Raw genomic sequence first — 25,767 nt, forward strand, 5'->3', positions numbered from 1 at the left:
TTGCATTAGTTTGTATGAGTTAGCACATTTCCTATGTTTCAAATCCAAGTTTACAATGTAATGCTGAATCCCTCGATGCCAATAACGTTATTAAGCAGGTATTAATATGAATACGTAGATGTATTGCGCCTATATCTCTTTATACTACTACTACTACTACTACTACTACTACTACTACTACTACTAATAATAATAATAATAATAATAATAATAGTAGTAGTAACACTGAATTGTCTCTCGCGTGTCTCCCCTTTCAACTTGTCCGCTGATAACCGATATTTTTCCACCAACTGCTGATAGTGTTAATCTTTTAGTGAGATGGGATCTGTATTGGCAGCATTGCATTGCATTGTCTAGACAATAATAGATGTCAGAATACAGGCGTGCTAATATTAGCACAGACAGTTGTTTGGGTTCCTCGGTCAGGTCAATCATTTAAATATATCCAACCCGGTTTGCAAATAGCCGTCGGAGTAAAGTAAGAGTATTGCATTACACTGGGGTGGTATACACCAAAGCATCGGTTGTTTTGAGAAAAGCCGTTCTGTTAGTTCACAGAGAAGTCCGCGTGCGACCTCTTCAGCAGTAGTACGCCAGCTGCAGATGGCTTGCGAGTTACTTAGAATTACTTAGGCTACTGAGAAATAATAAAACATGTCATGTGTCTTCCGTTTCCTATGCAGTTGCGCTTAGACTATACACTTTGATGGTCCCTTAAGCTCTCAAATCCAGAAAACACTATTGAATGCTTCTTCAAAAATGAAAAATAAGATATAATACATAACTACTTTCTGTATTGAGAAATGATGATCTGATTGTTTATCACATAACTTCATGAATGACCTGTTGCATTTTTAAAGGAATAATTTGGCCACATATGGAAAATCCATTGCGCTGCTCATTTCTCCCTAACTTCAAACAGAGCAATTACAGACTAGCTCTGTGACACCCGCTGTCCTTTCCTCCCTTTGATTGGTGGTGTTCACCTTCAGAGTTTGATGACACTGATCTTTATTGATGTACATGGAAACTGACCGAGATGCTCATTTTAATGTGCACTGGAATTCACAATTCTTGATTGAGCTTAGAGGGCAGGGGTGTGTCCAATGGGGAGGGTGGGGTGGCATGGGCCCCCTCTGGAATTTGATTGGCCAACCCAGGTGCCACCCCTATTTTTCCACCTAAAATAGGGCATTATCATTGGCTGATATAACTGTTGGGGATAGTGTTTCCCCCCTTAGCCCTTACTGAGTATGTAAATCCTGGTGAACACCCCCCCCCCGTTTGAGGGGCGTGAGTGTGACAGGTGAGGGTGCTCGCCGGACGCAAAGGCTTCCTATTTCAAACAGCTTGGGAACGTACTCGAAAATCAGTTTCAACCTAATGAAGCTGACAGTATGACAGAGGGGGACTGGGAATTCAGCTGAGAAATTGCAGGTTTAAATCTCAGCAGTACTGCTGTTGTATATTTTGGCAAAGTACCTAGCCTTAATTGCTACAGTAAATACATATGTGTAGATTGACAGTGTTTAATAATGTAAGGGTATTGAATAAACTAGTCCACATTTGTACTGATAATATTTAGTTTAAAGTAGAACACATGTAGGAATAATGCTCTAGTCTGACATTTGTCCTATATGCATCAATGTCTATAGTCCCCTGGAATTTCAACAGCATCTTAGAAGATATCTGTCAGTTGTAAAACGTTTTCCCCTAATCCGCTCTATTGGGATAATAAATCTCACATTATTCCTCATTAGGCATTATAAGGTGGAGCATTTTAGCACTTGGCAACCCTGGATGGTTCCTTTGATAAACTGTGAATGTAGTATTGTGTTTCCCCTAGTGGCAGACAGGGAGTACTACATATGTTCTCACCTCGAGAATACCTGCCAGGTCAGCCCTTGTTCAATACTGCTTTCTCCTGATGACTGCAGCTGTTAACTTTCCTCTATCAATTACTAAATAGTTAGGGATAAGAAATGTTCACTAGACCTAATCCCTTATGCTGTTCATATCCCAAACCATGGTAATTCCATGTATCCATTTATTCATGAATTGTTCATTTTTAAGTGCTAGTACAATGCAGTCTGAAGCAGTTGCCTTTATCGACAGATACACAATATGGGACTAAATTACGTCTTATTGTGTTACACAGCCCAACCTAAGGTCAGCATGTTTGTTGTGAACTGATGTTAAAAAACACAGCATTTCAGAGCAAATAAATACTGCTACAGATTATGGATTTTTCATTCGACATAAATATCTGGTTAAGACATATCAGAAATTGCAATGATTTTCTTCAACATAAAATATACAACAATATATGACATTATTGATTTATATAATAATAATAATAATAATAATAATAATAATAATAATAATAATAATAATTTTGATATTAGGAGTAATGTATAAAAAAGGAAGAAGTTTTGTAATTATTGAAGTATGGCGACACCTGGTGGCAACACAACATGAAACCTTTGAGTGCTTGTGAATGAAATCCTTGGAGCTATTCTTGAGCAAAAAATGAATACACTAACATCCCTTTAATAGGAATTTAATTTATTAAAATCAAGTATTACTTACAATACAAAATTCTATTCATATAGATCCCATGTTTTGATAGTAATTTGAAAACAAACAAAATTGCAGTGCACAACATACTTTTTCAAATGAGTATAAACGTGGAAATCACGTGAAATGCACCCGCTACTGTGTGGTTGTTATGAATAGTCATCATTAAATTTAACAACGAGGACTACCTCTCTTACAAATGGGCTGTTCCTTTATTAAAATAGAGAAGTAAGGCGTGGACCTGCTGACAGCAGCTTCTATGCTATGAAATAGAAGGAAGTCATTTTATGTAGGAATGGAGAATTACCAGCTGTGATTGGCTGTTGGGTCATTCAGCCTCTGTTCTTAATTATTTAAATTATTTTACTGATGATTTAATTGCATATTAGCATGTAAATAAGTTGCCACTGAGGGCAGCGATTGATCATTGTCCTTGAGACCATGATATTGCATATTCTTGGAGTTTACAGAATTCAAATGGGTATATTTTCTACAAAAACAGTAATATGTGCATCTACCCTAGTACTGAACAAAATAGCTTATGATATACTTATGGTTTAATTAAATATTATCTAATGTGGCTATGAATTATTCTTGTAAGGCAGGCTACATAAATTGTAGTGATTGTTTGTGTTCAATGTTTTTCATTAATAGCCTTAAGTTATTTACTAAGCTCAAGCACCTTTCTTTTTTCAAAAACAGAATTATTTTGTTTATTATTTATACACATAGTCTGAAAATTCAAGTTAACCCATACAATATGTTTGTGTTCTGTTATATTGTGCAATATCCTCAAATCCACTCACATGAATTACACCACCACCTTTCCACCTTCTGCAAGTTAATAGACTGTATAACATTGTGGACTGAGAGACTTACTAAAAAACAGGGCGCTATTAGCTGTAGCACTGGTGTCTCTGGACCAGAAGGGGGAGCTTGTAATACATTCATAATCCATCCGAGGATGAGATGGGGACTCTGTTCCGTAGACATCAGACATTATGTGTAAGATTGCAAATATTTGATTATAATGTTCTTTACTGAACATTCTCATGCTGATGTAGCAAACGCTACAGGTAACTGAAAACAATAGAGCTCTATAACATTGACTTATAATAAAAATAAAAAAAATGAAAAGATTCCAAAAAAATGTACTCTTCAAAGGGCTAAATTAAGTTTGTGACTCACCCTCAGATGACACTTATTGTGAAGTGTAGGGCTGTATGGCTATGAATTTAATTTTATTTTTATCCAATCACACTGAACATAAAAATACCATATACTGATGTATATGTCAGCATGGGAGAAAAATTTTCACTCACAGTAAAGAAAAAAACAATTACAATTTGTACAGACAAATAAATTGAAATTGATAAATCAACAAATAGATTTCACTAACTACAATTACAGTCCACCAGGGTAATGGTTACCTGATGTAAATCCAGTGCATGGCAGCAATCTTATAGAATTAATACAGATATAGAACAAAGGACAGAATATTTCTGACTATAATAATAAACCCAGTGACTTGTACCATGATCAGGAAAGTGGTGCAATTATATTCCTTCTGATACTTGCAGACATGAAGGCGTCTTTTTGTCTGACAGTCAGCTTCATTTTTCCATTAATGAAACTGAAAAAAATCGCCCATTAGGGCGAGAAGTCAGCCGTTTCACATTCTTGGCCGTTTCGCGGCGTTCAGTGGCTTTGGTCAGGCTGACCTGTCGACTCCCCTTCCGTGAGTCAGCAGGCAGGAGGTCAGAAGGAATGCTGTGACGGGCCTGTCCCCTGCGTTGCTGAAGCTAAAGTTCCGCAACAGGAACTCCTCAGTCCGAGCAGGAAGGAATGCGGTGCACGTAATCTCCACTCTGATGGATTGTCTCTGGCTTGGGTTGCACCTGCTGTTGCTGTGTGTTCTTTGCACGCTTTCTTATGGTCATGCCCCAGTGCCCTGTGGCTCCTCGTTTGCTCCCTCTGCCTCTGCGTTCTTCAGCAGTTGCTGATACTTGCTCTTGAAGAAGCCCAACTGGAATTAATCGGGGTGAAATAACAGTCACATAATCAGGTGCAAGATCAACATAAGTGCAGTCCTGTTTCGAAGTTGTGAACTACAGCCTCAATAAGGCTAATTGTAAACTGATTATAATAGCCAATCATGAAACGTATAAAGCAGAGCCTTCAAATAAAAGTGGACATTTTATATGGATACCCAATGGTTGTGATGTTTTTAGGATGAATCAGAGTTTCTTATTGTCTATGTTGATTCACAATAGAAATGCTATTTGAAAATTAATGCTAAAGTCAACAGTAAGCTTGCACTGAACATTGTAGATTGTGCAAGTAGGCTCTCACCTTCCACAATAGTAATACCGCAGCAGCCAATAAGAGCAGTCCCCCAAGAACACTGCCCACGATCACCCCTATTGGAAGATCCCCAATCTCCCCTGGCTTAGTGATCGTTATTTCCACCTGAGAAGGGCGCAAAATGCAACTGCTGCAAGAATTGTGGGTACATTCTGACATCCTTCTACATAGCCTATTGAGTACTCAACCCTAGTGCTCGTTAAAATTACTGTCTGAACACATTTTAAGGGCCCCACAAACTGTCTTTTCACTGTAAGCCTGCGTGAAGAATCATACAATTATTTTTTATTTTTTTGTGTGAAAATTAACTCATTATATTCAATGCTATAGAAGAATACTCAAAAGTTCACTGTAGGAAGACTGTTGAATATTGCAAAGGATACATACCAGTAACTTCTTATTAGTGATGACTAGCAGCTCAGGCTGGGATGTTTCAATCTCAGCATTTATGGCGAGTTTGATGGACTGGAAAGTTGACTGTACAATGAAAGGAAAATAAAATAAAAATAAAAATGTACTGTAAAGTAATGTACTGTATGAACTGCATTGACCAATACATCCATGGATTCACGATGTAATCACATTCAATGTAAATATCGTTTATGAGCCGTACATATGACTTACAGAGGCAAATGTGCCATTCCAGATCCTTGTGGTGACGTTGACAAAGTAATCACTCTTTATTCCCATGTCTTTGAACACACATTTCATGGAATTGCATGCAGCAGTTTTACAGTCCTGCAGAAGAGATAGATTATGAGGTACTCTAGTGATATTAATTTACCACACGTTCAATAAAAATGAGTGCATCATGTAATGTGATGGTAGATCTCCAGAAACAGGGTTAGGAACCACTGATGTTGAGCCCTGCTCCTCACCAGCTCCTTGGTTCCCCTGAAGCTCTCCTGGGAGAAGGAGGCCGTGAAGGGCTTCCTGCTGATGTGCAGTGGGTCCAGCAGGCCGTTTGCCTCACAGCTCACGGCGCCGCCCTGCAGGAAACCATGTGCCATTAGTGTGTGCCCGGCTTGCGCCATCCTTTCGCCGTTATTGTTTCATTTCACGACGCGCGGGGGAAATTAAAGGCAGGAACTTGAGGGCAGGAAGTGACAGGGAACAAGAAGGATTCATTCACAAACTAATGTGGACGTAAACCATCCCACGTCTGTTTGCATGCTTCTGTTTCATAAAAACTGTCAATCAGAAATGCATCCTAAAACTGAAATAACATCCCTCGAAAGTGAGGATTCCTTTAACTGTGACAAATACACAGAATTGCACTTAATAAAAAAAAAATTACCAATGGAAACCACACATTGTTGGCAAAGAAAAAAAATTACAGTAAAGGACAAACGCTGATTGAATTCTGGCCTAAGTTTTCAACAGGACAAACAAATAAATAGATTCTGTAATAATGTCATGCACTGTTTTCATAAACTTGTTTGAACTCTATGGAGACTGAAAGATTACTTAGAATATGAATAAAACCCACCGATCCAGTGCTGACACCAGTCACATACAATAGCGGGTTTCCTCCTTTGGTGGTAACTGGCAGTGACACAGTGAGGAAGGCCAGACTGACTGGAAAGTTGACAGTGGAAACCTGGAGAAGAAATCAGACGCTCACAGCAAATACGTCCTTGCTGACAATGTTTTTTGAACGTGCACAGGCTAGCTAGCTACATTTTCATTTTACTATTATTAGGCTGTTATTTATCTGCAGCTCTCAATAATACACAGTATATACCATAGTATAATTATGGGGCCCCCTGGTGGTCACAGGGCCCTAAGCAGCCATTTCTGTCACATACTGGGTCTAGCAAGTAGAACACATTCCTACGATAGCAAAAGGCCGATCCACTGTTTATTAAACACATGGGGATATTCACTTACTTTCAGTGTAAAGTTGAATTCTGGACCAATGTCATTGTAATTCTTTACTGTAGTCTTTGCTTTAGTTTTCTGATCCACCACATAAAAATTAATATTCGTTTCTCTGGGAAAAGAAATGAAAAACAAGTTTTGTTGTGATACTCAAATGTTATGTGCAATTATTTTACAGGCATTGACATCATCCCACAGAGTCAGCTGGTTGAATTGTTCAATTTCCAAACCTGGAGACCCAGGCCTTCTGGCACAGAGAACTTGCAATACGTGCACCCTGTGTGATCATCAGTGTACTTAGTTTTGCTCTTTGTCCCTGGGTGAGGCAAGCATTGTGTGGACTCACTACCTGCTGAAATGAATTCACGTGTCAATCTGTTGTTGGGGAATTACCAAAGAGTGTTACAATTCAATTACCTTGTTTCAGTTAGGTTTATGAACCATTATCTGTGGTGATTTCTGATGCATTTTCAGACCACAAAATATTTACTGAAAAACAATTGCACCTACAGGCCAACCAAGACAAACTAAAAACCAAGCCACAAATGTTCAAACCTTTAGAGAAGATTACCACAGAGGGATATCATGCTCATCTTTTAATGAAATTGACGCAGGTTACCTCGTAAGGATGATTTCAGAGTCGTACTGAATAGGAATGGAGATGTCAACTTTGTTGTCGGCAGGGTTCTCTTCCCCACTGTCACTGTAGAGCATAAAGAGTGGGAAAGATGCATGAGTGGAGCTGAGCCGATTGACCTGGATGTGACCTAGAGCCGTTTTTGGTGAAAGCTCCTCATATTGCAGCTATTTTCCCTTCAACTGAGTGACTCTCCATTAAAGCCCGTACTGGCTTGCTGCCCAATATTTCCAATCGGAAGTCCACTGGCCCGACATGCCATTTAAGAATCTAGAACTCATTTAAAATTAAACAGCCCTTAATCCCCTGCTTTGAAAATGTCTCCTATCATATAATTTTCATTTTCACTTTCTCTTCTCATCCTTTTTTTCTTTTTTCTTTCCTCTTCCTCCTACCCTTTTACGTTAATGGATTTTCTATGTTCTCAGTTGCTTTTTGTGAAAGTAGAAAAAAATAAATAAACAAAAGACAAACAATCCCATCTCCATAAACATTATAGACCCTTCAAAAGATAGACAGACGGAAGACAGCAAAATCTTCTTCCTCAGAAACAAAAAACAACGAAACTGTACTAAATGCAAAATCGTGCTGTGCTACCCTCACCTTTTGGCTTCAAAGTTCACAAGAGCTTCATTCTGCAGCTGTTTCAGGTTGAAGTCGAAGCTGATCCCAAAACTGACCTAACAGAGTTGAATTCAAAGACACAATGATTAGTCCCAAGTCACTGTTAGTGCCTTATAGGGCCTGTCCAATAGCATTTTGAGTGATGTCATGCACACCTCTTGGTCTTTCCCGAGGGCCGGGTAGGCCACCTGGCAGGACAGTACTTGAGTTTCCCTGATAGATGTGCATTTGACTTCTGTTCCATCACTCTGAAAGGACAGTAGGACAGGTCAAGGATCCACCACTCAAGTACTGTCATCCCAATGCAGGCTGAATTAGCTGCATTGTTAAAAAGTTAAACTGATTATAGGTTTTTGGATAGGCATCACCACAGTGTTCCAGCAATTTAACACTTACTGGAGGAGTTATGGAGGCGTAAAACAGATTTTTGGAGAATGTGGCAACGACCCTAGTGTTGTATGCATTCTCCTTCCTGTTTGCCACCAAGACGTTAAAGGAGAGCCTTCTGTTCTTAGAGCTGACCAGCATTGCAGAAGCACTGGAAAACAGGAACTGTGTCACCAAAAAGCCGGTTTAATTTGCTTTAGTAAAACATACTATTGCTCCGCTATATTGCTATTCTGCAGAAGACAAACAATGCATTACTACTTTAGCACTTACACAATACACAATCTAAGAACCAAAAACTACTAACATAGCTGAATAACTTACAAACAAGCAACGACTCACTGGGCATAATACTTTTTGGCTGGACCGCAACAGTGGGGCCAGCCCTACAAACGCAAATGTCTGTGACTGTGTGAGTGACTGACTGAGTGAGTGATGAAGTTTACACCATTGGTCGGCCGAGTTATGAAGTCACACCATTGGTCGGCCGGATCACGTGTGTTAGGTCCAGCCATATACTAGGTTTTAACCTGGCCTTGTTTGTTATGAATTTCACCACAAGGACCCTGAATTGTACATTTGTTTTAGCAAATGTTTGGCCTTTGAGTAAATTACCACAGTGGGGATAGAGATGGTGTTAACAAATAAGGAAAACAAGATTATAGGAAGGGCACATAGTAGAACAACAGAAACATTGTACATTGCTGAGTGGTCTGCAGATCGTAGTAAAAACCTCCACACACATTGCTTTCCGATCAGCTGGCACTATATTACGCAAGCATGTGTCACTCCCAGTCTCAATATTGTTTCTAAATTGGAGCTCTTAGCCTGTACTGCCCAGTTTATGAGATACACGCTGTCTGTTACAGCCCTTTTCAGCCTACAAAGGAGTAGTAAAAGCATACTTGTTAAAATATATAAAGAAAATAAATGAGTATTTTTAGGGGACTGTATCATACAGTCTTTTCCAACCATAGCATGGAAATCTTTAGACTTGCCCAATGCTATTTGTGAATTGTAAATGCAGCGATTTTGGTTCTGCCTATGAGACTATGTGTGAAAAAGATTAAATGGCAATGATTCTTTTCTATTCTCTTCTGCCTCATATATATTCATCTAATTGCGAGGGAAATGGGACCTGCCAACAAGTGTCAGAAAAACACGGCCAGCCTTCTCCGTGATAATAGTCAGCCTTCCATGATGTATTCACCACAAGCACTAAGACGAAAGTGTGGAATTCCCAAATGATTTGCTAAAAAGAACAGCCTTTGGTGGAAACCTGGCCAGGGTCCAGTTCAATATAAGCAATGAGAGTCACTCACCTTGGGCCTGCCTTCTCTTTCTTTACATTCAGAACCAGATCGCCCACACACACCTCGTCAGGGCCACAGTCCTTTGAGAAGGGAACCTGCCAATTACGCCATTAAGACATTATACACCAGTCTATCCAGGCAGGCAGCTATTAGGTTCATTTCATGCGGCTGGTTCATTATAATGCAGGAACAAATAAGGAATGTAGAAAGAAAGGCAGAATCTTTTACAGTATCATGGATCAGTACGGTAATGGAAACGTACAAAGAACTCCCAGGAATTTGGAGCGAACACATCCAGGACGGGGTTGGCATCTGGTTTCTGAAGCTCGATGTCAACTCGCAGACCAATGGAGTTCATGAAGTCAGGAGCTTCCTGTTGGTAATTGAAAATTGCAGGCAAATATAAAAGACTCCTATTCACTCTAGTCTTTGCTTTACATTGCATAGAATTTGTTCTGCAAGCACTCAGGACTACACAACACATTGAGAAATGAATGAGCAATATAACAACTCATTGACAAATATGTTTATTTATTAATTGGGTGCATATTGGCATTCAGTGGCTGAATCAATTCTTTTTTGACCATAAGGGTCTCTGTATCCATCTACATTCTCCTTAGTGCGAATAATCATACAGTTCATGGCATAGCTGACATGTTTAAACCTAAGGAAGCCGTAAATGTTTTGAAATGCCTGTAGCCTTCACAGCATTCTTGTGCAGACAGCTGCTAGATTTAGCACCTTGCATTCCCCTTTACCTGCACGTAAACTTGGTGGTCGTTGCAGATGTCTCTGCCGTAAATCTGAGTATCCTTCTGCAGAAATCGCTCGTTGGTTTTGCTGAACAGGCCACGTGAGCTCACTCGAGACGAATCCAGATCAGCGTCGAGAGTCAGTTTGTATGTTATTGCTGCAGCAAGGAAACCAATAATCCATAGCAAGTAGAACATTAACAATATACAATATGCTACACATATAATGTATACAATGACGTACAAAAACACCGCAAAGTTCTTTCTTGAAGGGATGAATGTGCTTCATGCTTTATTGTAGTGAATTCTGATTAATTTTGTACAATTGAATTTTAATAAAAGGCACTTTTATTCACGAACTTGTTTCAGGGAAGAAAAAAAAAACTTACCAAGAGGTCCAACAGTCGTTTTAGGCTTGAAAGTTGCACTGAAACAAATTCTACTTTGGAAACAGGACACCTGTCTCCCATTGATATTGCAGGGTTTACTAAGGATACTGATTTTGTCAGGTGTGAAAGTGACTTTTGCCTTCACAGTTGCTAATCCCCTGGACCTGGAGGCAAAATGTTAATTATTTTATGTGAACCAATGTTTCTAGTAACTTTACAATTACAAAAGATTACAATTAACCATGCAGCATTAGTAGAAAATTAGAAAACCACCCACTCCAAAAACACCCTCAGGCTCATTATTTAAACATAAGAGCTGTTACAAACTGATAACAATGAATTAAGAGGCACACAGTTCACTACAACAGCACATTAATCATTTGTTTATGGAATCACTTTCATCCACGGCAATTTATGCAGTTAGCGTTGGATAAACAATCAATGAATTCAGCAGGATGTTTAATTCAGTATTTCAGTGGAAGTACCTTGTTAAACAGTACAATGGCAATGCCCCACTGTGGCAACAACCCTGCAACCTTATATTTACAAGCCTGAAAGTGCTACATATATACACTAAAGAGTTAACATAATTTAGAAATGCAAAAATGCACACCCAACTGTTTGAGGTGCAGACACGCTAAAATAATTTTGAACAACAGAACTTAATTTCAGTGGGGATGAATGTGATGACGACAATAGCCAGAATGCTTGAATTCAGTCTTCATAGTCATTAACCACAAAAGATGAAACATATCACTTAACTACATGTAAAACCTGAAATGAAACACCACATGAAACTATTCCACATTTAACTATTCCATCTAGTGAAAACTCACCAGAGCTGAACCACATTGCCATAGGCTCCCACAGAGACATCTGGAATGGTATCACCGTTCAAATCACCATTGGCATCCAAAGACCTTCCAAAATACTGTAGTCTGGGATCTAATTTTTCACCTAGAATTTTCTAGAACATAGAAAAAAAACACAATTATTTGACCAAACTACTGCAAACTCAAGAGCGGAAAGGTTTTAATGAAGCACTGAAAGTGCATTTCACTCAAGTGCATCAAGTGCATCACTAATACTTCTAACAAGTTTGCACTTCTTTTCGGAGAAGAAGACACTTTTTGGTACCTGAGAATACTGCTTGTGGATGGTCTTCCTGTCACCATTGTAGATATAAATAGCGCCCCTGTTTTGATCCTCTAAGGGGGCCCCCACCACAATGTCACTGAAGCCATCTAAGTTGAGGTCAGGAATGGCAGAAATGGCCATTCCGAAACGAGAATTCTCTGAGGTCGGTGGCCCATAGAGAAAGCCCTGCTCACTGAGAATTCCCTGAAAAGAAAAAAGAACTTACTTTTGACTTAAATATTATAACTCAGTATAGCGGGACATAAAAACGATAACAGTGCTAACAGTGCATTAACAGTAGCAGTAATGTTTTTCTGCATTATAATTAGTGCCAGAGATGTGCATCTAAATTTATGACGGCAATTAGAAATGTACATCCAACTTGGCTGTATCAAATGACCACAACAAATGAGGCAAATTGAAATCATGCAACAGCACTTCTGAAAAAATGCCTATATTTGCATATACTGTAAATAAATGGAACTATTTGTAGCGCTTTAGGGTAAATTTGTTTCTTCCTGGAAATGCATAGGCTCCAGCACCTCCCGCGACCGGGTATAGATAATGGATGGATGGAAATGTATGTTCGCAGTGTAATTCACCTTGGTGACTGAGAAGAGGTAAACTCTTCCTTCTTCCCACTTTTGGTTGGTCATAAACATTGGCGCTCCAACCAACAGGACGTCTGATACTCCATCCTTATCCACATCCAGGGCACACAGCACGCTTCCAAAATAGGAACCAATCTACGATTCGCAGCAGAGGCAGTGGACATCATAATTATTAATGTTTTCAGTAAATTCCCAAACATTTGTTTCTTTCATTGAACATATTTGAGCTCCTTGTTGTCTTTTAAGATTATACTTTAAATTTTCTTGGGATGATTTGCACATTCATTGTGTGAGTGACTGGATGATTCCTACCTGTTCACCTTTTTCTGAATCTATAACTTTGGGCTGCTTTTGGGTGTCTATGGTGTACACAAGGACCTGGCCGGTATGGTTGGAACGAGGGGCGCCAGACACATAGTAGACAGAGCTTTCGTCATTCAGGGTTGTCACCGAGTAACCTGGACAGAAATATGTGCAACTACACATATTATACAGGCAGTACGTTCAAAAGGTCCATTCCATACACATTGGGTTACAGCAGAGCGGCATGGACATTTAAGCTCATATCTCAATTACCCAGTAATGAACTGTGGTTCCTGTCCTCCAGGATTTTCTCAAATGACGTCTTTGGAAAAATATTTGCTTTTGTTCCAGTTTGGTGGACGACTGTCCCACTCCATCCGTACGCCCCCACGGCACCCAACATCATCACATCCTGAATTTGGGAAGAGGAACGGGTCATACATTCAAAACCGTTGCTATACCATAGAATAACCATTCAAATTTCAAGGACACAACATACCTCTCCAACATTAGTGTCATTTAGAGAGGAATCTCCAGATGAATTTTGCTGATCGGTTGATGAATGGTTGATGGATTGACTGAATTATTGATTGACTGACTGACTGACATACCTCTTTTTTGGAATAGTGAGTGCTGAATCCAACCTGGGACATTTCCATTTGGAAATTACCTCCTCCTTTCCCAGTGCCTGAGAGGAAGAAAAAAGGTAGCCATATTTATTATAGAACAAGGCCTTTAGTTTGTGAAGCAAATCTGTCAGAGGCTTAGAAATTTTGAATAGATGAACAGTAAAACTAAACCAAAGTTCATATACAGGCACAGAAAGTGTTACAATAACATACAGCAACAAAAAGACAGTGTGCTTCTGCTGAGGTTAATTACCCTCTATGTTGAAGATTCGTTCCCCGAGTGTTCCGGCGATCTCCGATAGAGCTTCTTCTGCTGAGACGTTGAAAAAATACTTTTCTGCAGGTGCACTTGCAATTGACTTGATTTCTGCTATGAGATTTTTTGTATCTATCTCATTTCTTATATAATAGCCGAGAACCTACAATTGTAATAAAAGCATGGCAAGGTAAGATGTATGCCTTAAATACAAACAATCAGTAATGTAAAAACATGAACAAAATTACACAATCGTTTGCCGATTATGTCATTAAATATACACTTGTGTTGACAAAATTATGCCCAGAAGCAACAGGATGGTGAGGCAGAACCACTGATGTTGAACTCACAATTGTTGTGCTGTGGAGTGTAATGTCATTGGTTGGTTGATTGGTTCCCATAACTAGTCTATCACTAGTCAATAGCAGTTATCTAACCAACAAAATAATGACTTCTAAGATTTTCTTTTTGTAACATACACTTTCCCCTTCACTTACCGCTATGCCGAATCGAGTTATCCCTTTCTCCTCGCATTTCTTAATGACCTGGTCCCTCAATCGTTTGTCATGAGATTCTCCGTCCGTGACGACGACCATTACTTTGGCTGCCCCGGGTCGACCGCCATTCTCGGGGAGGAAAGCCCAAACCCTGGAAAAAAGACAACAAGCCAGTGCACCTCATAGCCTTGCACGTGTGGTCATTTTAGGTATCGAGCTAGCAAAACAGTGCTCGATAATGCTTCTGAATAAGGAATTTATTCTGACCGTCAATACAACTTGTAGTGCTGGGGAAAAAATGCAATGTGTATTTAATGGCCCAACAGAGGCTTCTTAACATAAATATGAGTCGGGCGTGTTCGCTTTTTAGTGTTCGATTTTCAGTGTAAACAGTGCAAGTGATGAACGCACCTGGTGAAATCAATGGCATGGAAGGTGTTAGTTTCATGCCCGTGCATCTGAGTTATCCTCGAGGCAGCCGCGATAACGTCCTCTTTGGTTTTGTAGGCATTGAGAGTGAATTCAAAAGACGGATTAACAGCGTACTGAATAACACTCACCTGAAAGCAAAACATTTGCACTGTTAATAACCTATGTGACACAGCTAGTTCTGTGGCCTTTTAAATCATTTTTGCGTGTAACTGAACTGATTTGACACTAGCATTACATTTAAGTTCATATAATGTAAAATGGCTGAAATAAGTCTCAGGAATCACCCGCTAAAAGCATATTCTTAAGAGAAATATTAGAAAACGTGTTATTCAATTTGAGATAATTATTTGAATTTTGAAGTTAATAGTCAAAGATAAAATGCACTGGTTTTTCAAACTGGAAAGCTGAAGAGTGTTCTCCTTCTGCTCACCTGAGTATTATCTGGGCCAATGTCTAAGGTCGGTAACAGTTTCTCGAGAAAGGCAACAATTGGTGTCCATGGCCAAATGCTATTAGATCCATCCAGAACAATTGCAATGTCCATTGGGCCCCCACAGGCTGAAAAAGAGAGAGAAATCTTAAAAGAAAATGGGCATTTTAGGAAATAGCAGTTCACAAAGTTGTTCTCTGCGTTCGACTTGAGGGGGAGCAAGGGGGAGCGAGGGGGAGCGAGGGGGACCTTGACCCCCCACGAAAAAGACCCGAGCCTCCCCGGTCTGCAATCACAACTCTGCCCAGTCCTGCAGTCACAATCTCACAGACTCCATCCAGTGTAATTCCAACCCTCGTTGCACTGATATAGAACTGGAAAACATTAGTGGTGGTTCTGCATGATTTTTGCAGTAAATATCGATTCAGTCACGTACCCGTACGACTGAAGGTGAGTATCGGGTAAAAGGAACAGGTAGCGCTGGGGGTCTTACTCTGAATGGCGGGAGAAAAGGTGCTCAGAGGGATGAAGAGAGGGCTCACTTCACTGCAGATCCCGGGGTAGAAATACTGGCTGCCGCACTGTTGGGCCCAAAGGGGGCCGCATGTCTAGGAAGAGCACAGGAGAGTTAGCAGTATGACAGCACAGTCAACAACAACAGTCTTCGGTGATGTGTTAAAAATGTGTTAATATGCCACACTATAAAAAAGCACTTCACACACTCAAAAGAACGTGCCATTTTAAAGAAACCTTTTTTGTATAGAAAAAAATTATCATGCTGCGAGGCATCTTTCCTGTGAATTGGCACTTTCATATTTCTCTGCCTGCATCAAAGGGTACCCACTGCCTTAAAAATACGATGCGCACCCATTCTACCTGCTAGCGTAAGGCTAAAGGGCCGCTCGACTCATTGATATAAAGCAGTGCATTACCAATTCGGCTGCACAATTATCAGCACACTTTTGGGAATAAGAAAGCAGCCGATTATGAAATTCCAAAAGAATTTACCATAAATCCATTTGTTTTTGGCAGGGGAGTGACAGTCAAACCAAGACTCATGTTGGCGTCAATATTTCTCACAGACGGAATCCTGACCGAGTCTGCAATATCAAAATGACAAAGTTTCTAAAAACTGAGATGCCTGTACACATATAAACAAGAGTATCAGCAATATTACTAGACAACACACAACACAGAAATGCAGCCCTTCTTGCTTGGTTTATAAATGTGTCAAAGCAAGAATGTTCCAACCAATCCACTACACATAGGCACAATTCATAACAGAAAATAACATGAAATTTAAAGCAGAATTTCCATTGTGGGGCCATGGAAGAATCATAAAGGAACAAACTATAAGCCAGGTTATATGTATAAACATTTGTTTATATTTGTTTAATTAATGGCGTTACATTATATGGTTCCCTGTCTCACAGGAGTGAAATCATTGGAGAGAAGATCACTTACTCTGTAGGTTGAGTTTATCGCAGTTAGTTTTGGTCCCTGAGATTTGACACCTGTAAACATCCCCCTTCTGGTTTTGTGGGAAACCACTTCGGGGAGACCCAACCAGGAGCCTTGAAGGAAGAGGAATACACCGTCAGGAATGTTTTGGCAAAATGCAGATGTCTGTTTGTGAAATTAATTTCCACATATTCCCCATTAAATAAATTTAACAAAAATATTATTCATATTCCAAACTATATGGGGCCACAAGAGATTTGTGTTTTTTAATCTTAAACCCTTAAACTCAGTTCCTTTCAATTAACTTATTTTGAAAAAATAAAAATAAAAAAGCGAATGTTAGTGTAAAATTAATGGACCCCCTTTGAGAATCTTTGAGGTTTATAAATGAGGAATATACATGAGTTACTTCCATAAACTCCTTATAGTGCATTTGTGGTTAAAAATAGACAGAGGGTAGTCAATGAGTCTGAGTCAGGAATCACACTCCCAAGATTAAACATGACAAAGACACAGTCAGCAGCCCTGGATCCTTGGAAAAAAGGGTGTCACATCAACAGGAATTTCTACAGATAAGCTGACCACAGTGAAACATAAGGTGGCATCAGATTTGACATGCTATGATATTGACATATACATGCTACACAAGGCATCGACACAGCAGTAAGAAGGTTTAAAACTGTCCCTTTCAGATATATATTTGATAGCCTATACATTAATGCCAATTCAGCACTATGGACTGACATACAATTGTTGGACCTAATGTGACTCACTTGACCTTGTGGAAAGAAATACCACACCACTGTTACACTTGCACCCAGCTTCACACAGACATGAGGCACAGACCCAAGCATGCCTCACTGGCCTGGAAAGTTTTGTGCCAACAGCAAGTGTTACCATGGCAGCAATGATGGTCAAATGTCAAAATTTGCAACACAACATGCTGTAAACACCATTTTGCATTCCAGCATGTGAAGAAGGAACTTCATTTGTCTTTATCACTTCATTAATAAGACACGCACTCACACATTACAGTCTGTATCCATGGAAGATGCATGGGGACATTATCTTTAGATATGACTGAATGGATGCTGCCCATGTGATATTCACGTTAATATAAACCCCACAGTCATATCAGATGACCAGCAAAGTTTACTAACATAAATTCGGAAAGATCATTTACAATTCTATGTCATTCCTTCTGAGTTATATTATATATTTGAAATGGTCATGCAAACTAAATGAGCTAGAAAAGACATTCCATCTGCCACAATACATTTGAGCAAATCTGAGCAGTTTCTTTTTCCATTTTTCATTCATCAATACGTTTTCAACACTGTATAGAGAGAAAGCAGTGAACATGAGTGTAGCCTGAATATAAGTAGAGGTCATGTTTGTGCTTAATCATAATGGCACAGTTTTATATTATTATTACCATTTTTTACAATGTATTGTCCTGGAGAGCGCAGACTAAATACAGTGGTTATACAGTACAATGCACAAGTATCCAGAGTCAAGACAGCAGGACCACTGCCACATATTTATGACAATAGCGCTGTGTGAATCGGAGCTCGATTCGCGTAGGCGTGGAGAGGAACAAGGAAGCTCACAGTGAGAACTGGGGCTTTGAGAGTACACTCAGTGACACCAGTTCTCCTTCTGACCACGTCTCTCATTTTCTCCCAGAGACCTGCTATGTGACAGGAAATGGCCCATTAAACAGAGAGCACTTTGACCTTTGTGACGATATGCCATGACCAAAGATTTTAAGTTTTCTGAACAGATATTCAACTCTTGTGAAATGTTCACCCTTCCCCAATGTTAATAAGTGCAATGTATTCCTGTCACATTATGCATATTTATGAGGGGCGACATTTACTAGAGTTGACATTATCACGACATTATTACTCTATTTTTATTACTGCACTAAATGACACCAGATTAATTCATGCTCCTTACTACACAATTCTAAAATAACACTAACTTCCATTCTGTGTGATGGTAGTGACTTTGCTATGAAAACCAGAGAGATGAGAAAAAACTCATGAATATACATATAATCTCGATGTCAATCATTTTGTACATTACAAATGGAAAGTGCACAAAGGCCATAAGTGGTTTCAGCATACCACCATGCAACTGACAATACATCATAACCCATGTCCTGTTCGCAGTGTTATTGTCTACATGTATAACTCAGGTTAAGGGTTAAGAACCTTGTGCCCAGTATTTATTAATAATAAACGCTCACCACACATCAGGTCATGTAGAGAAGGATACAACAATTTTTAGACAAACTGAGGGATGAAAGCAGGTGGAGAAAGGCAGGTTGGGAACTTCACCAGGAGACAGGCAAACCCCCTACTCCTTGCAATGAGTGTCATAGGATGTTTAATGACCGGAGTGAGTCAGGGCCCCACAGTTTAACATCTCATTAGACGGCATCTCCTACAGCAATGTCCCCATCACTGCACTGGGGCTTTGGGGTTATTTTGACGAGAGGGAAGAATGCCCCCTACTGGCGCACCAACACCACTTCCAACAGCAACTTAGTATTCCCAGGAGGTCTCTCATCCACATACTAACCAAGCCCACACCTGTTTAGCTTCAGCCATTCAGCAGGTATCCTGCATACATGGTGGTATGGCTGAATTCTGCTGAAATCCTTCAGCAGACTGTTTACACACACTGTTTATCTTCTTTCATCTTCTCCTTTGCAATTAAACCCATTCCTCAGAAATAATTTGCTGGGTCTAAATGACCAATCCACATTTACGTCTTATGGGGAGTGGGGAAAAAAAAAACAAAAAAAAACAAAAAACAAGCAAACAAGGAAGTTACTGTATGGCTCAACCCGGGGGATACTGAAACAACATCTTCTCAGGAAGCAGAAAGCATTATCAAATACAGGAAGTCTGCGGATCCTGATGGATTCAAGCGGACCAGGGAAATCTGAGGTTACGGGCAAAAGCACGTCAACAGAATCCCAGCCACCAAGATGCTGGGCCACGTGAGGACATAACACAGTTTTTAAAAATAAATACACACTGCGGGATGTTGTTGGATTAGGCACTAGGTGGAATTTACTGTTGTTTTCAGGGGTTATTTTACTTTGAATCTGCTTTAAATGCCATATATATGTAAATTTGTGTGTGTGTGTGTGTGTATGTGTGTGCATGCATACTAGTACAGCTCTATGAGAAATTCCCCACAGGCAACCCATATATGGTTTGACTTAGTTTTATTGTTTTGGTAGCTTTAGCTACAAAACATAACTTCAATATGAGCTTCTGGACAGCAGGAAGGACTATATCACAAAGGACTTAGATTCAAATCTTTATTTTAATATAAGCATCCGCTATCATATTAATTAGTACCAAGAACTTTGTGTCATGTATTCATGCACATAATATTGAATTCCATCCATTTCTGCAATGGCTGACCTCACTCGACTGTATTTAATATCTGTAGTGTTACTGCATACCCTGTTTGGATGCTTGTAGTTATTTTGCTTTTCGCGTTGAGAGTTGAACAAAACCATGTGCAAATGTAAACAAGGTAGCCTAATGAACACTGTGAGGGATATTTTATTCAAAGGCAATCTATTTTTCGTGCATTTTCAGACATAAAGATAATTATTAAATTAAACACCTGCCTGAAATTAAACAATCGTAAAAGGGGGCAACATAGCGTAGTAATAAGGGAACTGGGATTGTAGCTGAGAAGCTACAGGTTCAATTCCAAAGAGGGGCACTGCCATTGTTCCCTTGCGCACTCTTTCCGAGCTGTGGCACTTGAGGTGAACTGGTTCGGGGAAATGCTATTTGTTGCTCCAAATAAGAATGACTGGTAAATGCCTAAATGGAAGTGGGTGTTGTACTTAGTGGCAGGAAAACAGCACATTTCTGTGTTCATCCATAAATTTAATAAAAACAATATAATAAAACTGTCTAACAGTCAAAGTATGATGATTCCCTAGGCTTGACATAAACACAAAAACAACTTGATGCACATTAATGCTGCTGCCCCCAATACCCCCCACCCCCCTCCCCCACCCTTTTACCAAGTTTCACATCAGCCTTGTGGATTTATGAATGGAAAATTATATTCTACTTCCCACATTTTCCAGCATGCAATCTATCATCTTTGTGCTACTGCTGTTGAGTGGAGAGGGATCACCCGGATGAATGTCCTCTTGAGTTTGATGGACTTTTGTGGTCTTAAAAACCAAGCGATCACAAACATGCTTGGCAACAGCTACAATTTGTGGCGGTAGGTTGCAGCAACGAAATGCATGAAATGGAGCGAAAAGTACTACAGTACCCTCTTCCTAAATCCTTCTGGAATCCCCCCCACCCACATAATGTTGCCGATAACATCGGATATAATTGGACAGGCTTTTGCGATAAAAGAATGAATTATGGAGCTCCGGATAGGCCAAATATGGTTCAAGATTCTAGCTGATTGACTGAACAAAAACCCCAAGCACAATATGCACAGAAGAAACGGGTGAAAACATTGATCAGTTCTCACAACTGCAAGAACACATTATCAAAAAGATCACACAAACTGACATTCCAATACTCGAGGGTATAATGACTAAATCAATCAATCAATCATACGTGACAAAACACACATTAAAAATGGATCCTTACCATTTTCCTTTGTGATTTATAAACTGCTGCACGGTGTAACCAAACTCTTCTGACGCAGGCCCGGAAAACACCTTCGCTCCTGATAATCCCACATTAAAAGGCTCTGAAGAGTGAATTCCAAAAACTGCACAGAGAGAGAAAAGTACAGAGGATCACAATTTAAACAGAGATAACTCAACAAGAAATATATAGAAAATAATATAATATAACATGTACAGTACGCAGTGTCGATGGTATGTCATATAAGAATCACAAACACATGAAAAACCTTCCCCTAAGAACATTTTAGTTACTTCTACAGTTAGTGAAAGATTGTGTATAAACCATTTTAATGGCCGGTAGACTAACCAAGCGCCATTTTAAAAACATGCTGGTTTGCAGGTAGTTAGCACAGAGGTAGGAATTCTTGGTGCTTGCTCTCTTAAACATGCCTTGCCGGTGGAATGGAATGTCACCTAGCTCTAGCTAACCTAATGGATATCCAGGGGCCATGAAATTTGATCTTTTCTGCAGAAAATTCCAAAAAAAGAAGAAGAAAGAAGAATATGCTGATTGATCTGTAATGTTCACAAGACCCAGCATGTTTTATTTGGCTCTTGTGTATCTGGGAGTCTGTGATCAGTCACTGGTGGAGTGTGTAACTTCATGTTAGTGTCTTGCCTTAATATCAAACATAATAGGAACAATGACCTGACATACTTTGTTCTTTAGTCAATGATAATAATAATACTACTACAGAAGCCAATCTGAATTTAAGACATGGAGTTTAATTATCTTAATTATTCAAAGGCAGAGAATAAGTGATCTAAGCATTATCAGTACACACAGGACCTTCAGCCCAAGAGTTCAACACCATCAGAATATATGATCTTCAGAAAGTTGTTCTATCGTTTTAACACAAATAGGCCACAGATAACACTGTGGTCCAGGTTCCCTCAGCATGAGTAAGCTTCCCCTCCACCCAAGTGGAGTAAAGTATGAAGCATACAGGAAAGCTATTATGCTAATTGTGTTTATCTTATCTAAACTGGGCACTACAATGCACTGCTGTAGTCAGCCTCTCCTCTCTCAATCTGCACAGCCAGATTCCTAATTTGGCCCTTATCACCAGAGCCTAGCGACTTGGTAAGGCTTCTTTATCAAACCACCATAAAGCTTCTTTATCAAACCACCATTGCTCATTACAGCACCATCCACTGATGTAAGCTGCCAGAAAAAGGGATACTCTGCAAAACCGTGGTCAATGAGGCATCACCTCCTGTCCATGATCTAACATTTGCTATTTGTTTATTTATCCTCATGAGTGTGTGACTTTTAATGATAGAATGTCCATAATTAACGAGTCTCTGTCATGGCGAACCTTGCTTCACCACTCTTTTACACACAGTAAATTTTCCAGTGTTAATTCAACTCTAACAGAGTACATCAATACCATAGGGACCATATAGGAGTTCATTTAACATTTAACTGTGTTCATGTCAGATCGCACAGTACAATTTTCAATTTCAAAAATAAATCGGTGTGGTCTTCTGGTCCATGTAGCACCACAGGGGATCTTTGCACTGTGTTGGAACTCACTCCTAGTTGTCAGTCTTGCCAGGTTGACATGTTTATTTAGCAAAGCAACTATGCACTGCTGTAGGAGGAATCCTCCCATTCAAAAATGATGACACGTTGGAAACAGCGTCAAAAACGTCAATGTGGCCCTGTGGCGTTATCAGTACTATACGCTTTTACCAGTGTTTCCGGACAACACTTTGTGAAAATAGAATCATTGCCATTTTTTATATACTACTGTTTTGCTTTATATATATTCTTTAAAACTACGCTTACACAGAAAAGCAAGCCAGGTTGTAGCAGTCACCTAAGCTTAGTTGCTTACTAGTTTCCTTCAGTGCATGTTTTTTTTCCCTGGTTAATTTGATAATTTCTTTTTGATTTTCATTTTGAGATTCCTTTGATTCAGCACTTGATTAGAGGGCTATGTGGATCACCTGTTGATCAGTGCCTAGGAGACCGGCAGTTAATTGGTCATTGAGAGCAGCTGTGGTGCATTTTCTCTTGTCCAATGAGGATGTGGCGACACCCTTCTTGTTGGCATTAAAAGAGGCAGGAAATGGCATTTCTAGCTTGATTTCTGATTCTGCCATCTTTTATTCTGCTCTTCATATTCGCAAGGGTCTTTAGGCTTGGAACTCAGCTGTGTTCTAGGACTTTTTGGTTTAGATTTTCATTGCTTTAATTGTCTGGTCTATGGGTGATGCTGTGTAAGAGAATTACAAAGCTTAGCTGTTTTCAACATGTTATACTAAGAAAACACCTATTCTGGGTCATCTGTGTTAGAGCAACTAGCACAGCTAGACTTTACTAATCACTGCCTACTAATCAAGTCTATATTACATGCCTAAATGATTGTCAAGCTCTGTGGCCTTTTATTTTTAACTCTAAAAGTCCTGACAAAAACTATTCAATAGAAAGGATTGTAACTCGTACGCAGGAATAGGAACTCCAAATTTAGTTTTCTTTTACATTGAAGAGTAATTTGTTTAATTCAACAATGTTATAAAGTTATTCATCCTTTCCTACTGTGGTTGGAACTAGCATTGACTCCTTCCTGATCAGCTGGGGTTTAGGGATAATGGTACCACCACAAGATAATGCAGAGCTACACTGTTTACAATTTTTTTTTTAAAGCAAGATGGCTCTACTTACCTGTTTGCCTAAAAATCTTGAGTTAGTTGAACAAGATGTTCAGTTCTTCATAATACTTCTGCATAAAGAAGTATGGAACTAGTTTGTTTAGAGTACAAAATCTAGTCTTCAATTGGATTTTCATTTTTTTCCTTTTAAACTAGATGGTGTTAATTTTTGCATACTTGTCCATGGTGATGATGTAATACAAAGGTTTAACAAGACATTATTTTGGAATGCCAGCATAAAGAGGTGTAAAGTTCATGGGTCAAAGTAAGTCCTGCCATGTGTTTCATCCACCCATGGACTCAGCCAGCTAATTGTTTACTGAATTAGGTGGACTTCTTGGCTTGGAATTGTACTTTATGAACTTGGATTTTCCACCTGCCTGCGTATTCAAACAGTCAGCTGTAGCCTATGAATAACCAATTGAATGGAAACCCCCTCCACCTAACGGACAATCGTCACAGACTTGTGACAATGAGGTGCCAGCAGTGTCATCCCACTGTTTCCTAACCTCTTGGTCTGACACCACCCCCTGAGCTTACCTTGTTTTTTCTTAATGTCATTTTGATCTGCTCCTGGGGGCATTATTTATTTGTAAATTTGTTTCTGATAGTACATGATGATGATGATGATAATAACAATAACAATAATAAAAATAAAAATAAAAATAAAAATAAAAATAAAAATAAAAATAAAAATATAAATAAATAAATAAATAACACTTGTTAATAATAAAAACAACTGAACTGAATAATAAAAGCACACTTCTAGGTCAGAAAATGTCCTGTATTCACGTTTAGCTTCTCAGTGCTGTGAAGTTTGATTTGGTCGTACAGTGCAGTCCCATAGTTCCTACTAATCCTCATTTACGACATTTTACACAAGCACCAAAACATCGTCGAAACTTTTTCGCTATGCAATAAAACGAGCAACCTTTTTTTGTTTTGCCGCCTCTAGCTGTCTATGAATAAATCAATCGTCCTGACTCTCTTTATAACTTCCGAGGCACCTGTAAAGAAAAATCCCATAAGAATTTTTCTTGCATTTCATTGGCAGCCGATCTGTGTCGGCTAAAGATTGTTATAGGCTATCTCAAGAAGTACAGCAGGCTGCCAAAGAGAACTTATGAATGAAATTCCACCACTACACGCAGGTGCTAACATTGTAAATTGTACTCCCAACAACAGCAAAACGTGTTTTCCAGCTTCCGTGGAATAGCAATTAGATATGGCTCATTAGATTTGTTAATTTGAATCAATTGATCCGCTTCGAGATAAAGTATGTCACAGTCACATTAGAAGTTAAATGCAATTTTAAAAAGTCCTATATGTTCAGAGATGGAAAATAATATAGAACTTACTTATAATCAGAAGGATTACCAAAATATCCCTTGAAGTATAATCCATTTTAATAGAATCCAAATTTTGTTGAAAAACTGTCTGGAAGCGTTTCCGCCGTAGGTTCGTTCTTCCTCTTCACAACCCTCCGCTCTGATCTAAGGTCCCCACTCTCCACAAGTCTGCTTAGTTTCAGTGGGCTTGGGAAAACAGGGATGTGACGTTCACACAACACCCTCTTGCAAATGCAGACTGGGCAGTACTCTCTTCGAAATTTACCTAGTGGGTTAAGAGTATCTCACAATAGTTTTGTCATAATATTCACACAGAAGCAAATGATGTGCAGAGAATCTCAAGAGAGTGATGACATTGTTTCGTCTTACATCGCTAAACGTATT

The 25,767-nt window shown here is 39.3% G+C and overlaps 1 protein-coding gene across 1 annotated transcript; it reads right to left on the bottom strand.

Moving 5' to 3' along the window:
* Positions 1–2,548: 2,548 nt before the first annotated feature.
* On the bottom strand, positions 2,549–25,532 carry LOC118237285 (integrin alpha-2-like). The gene is made up of 30 exons (XM_035435842.1): positions 25,393–25,532; positions 21,336–21,459; positions 16,684–16,793; positions 16,228–16,319; positions 15,713–15,827; positions 15,220–15,347; positions 14,769–14,917; positions 14,358–14,508; positions 13,858–14,023; positions 13,587–13,663; positions 13,249–13,387; positions 12,985–13,130; positions 12,664–12,807; positions 12,062–12,265; positions 11,761–11,891; positions 10,925–11,088; positions 10,542–10,693; positions 10,046–10,156; positions 9,793–9,878; positions 8,480–8,621; positions 8,239–8,331; positions 8,063–8,139; positions 7,442–7,525; positions 6,832–6,934; positions 6,431–6,541; positions 5,820–5,930; positions 5,566–5,679; positions 5,329–5,418; positions 4,930–5,046; positions 2,549–4,603 (listed from the first exon to the last, which is right to left on the bottom strand). The coding sequence occupies exons 1-30, from the start codon at positions 25,436–25,438 to the stop codon at positions 4,514–4,516; spliced, it is 3,567 nt and encodes a 1,188-aa protein (XP_035291733.1). The 5' UTR covers positions 25,439–25,532; the 3' UTR covers positions 2,549–4,513.
* Positions 25,533–25,767: the final 235 nt, after the last annotated feature.

Source organism: Anguilla anguilla, chromosome 10 (assembly GCF_013347855.1).
Source record: "Anguilla anguilla isolate fAngAng1 chromosome 10, fAngAng1.pri, whole genome shotgun sequence".
Taxonomy (NCBI): domain Eukaryota; kingdom Metazoa; phylum Chordata; class Actinopteri; order Anguilliformes; family Anguillidae; genus Anguilla; species Anguilla anguilla.

Coding starts and splice junctions, on each gene's coding strand:
- LOC118237285 (XM_035435842.1), bottom strand. CDS start 25,438: ATGGATTATACTTCAAGGGATATTTTGGTAATCCTTCTGATTATAA. Junction 7,526..8,062: donor GTGAACTTTGAAGCCAAAAG/GTGAGGGTAGCA, acceptor TATGCTCTACAG/TGACAGTGGGGAAGAGAACC. Junction 5,047..5,328: donor TCACTAATAAGAAGTTACTG/GTATGTATCCTT, acceptor CGCCCTTCTCAG/GTGGAAATAACGATCACTAA.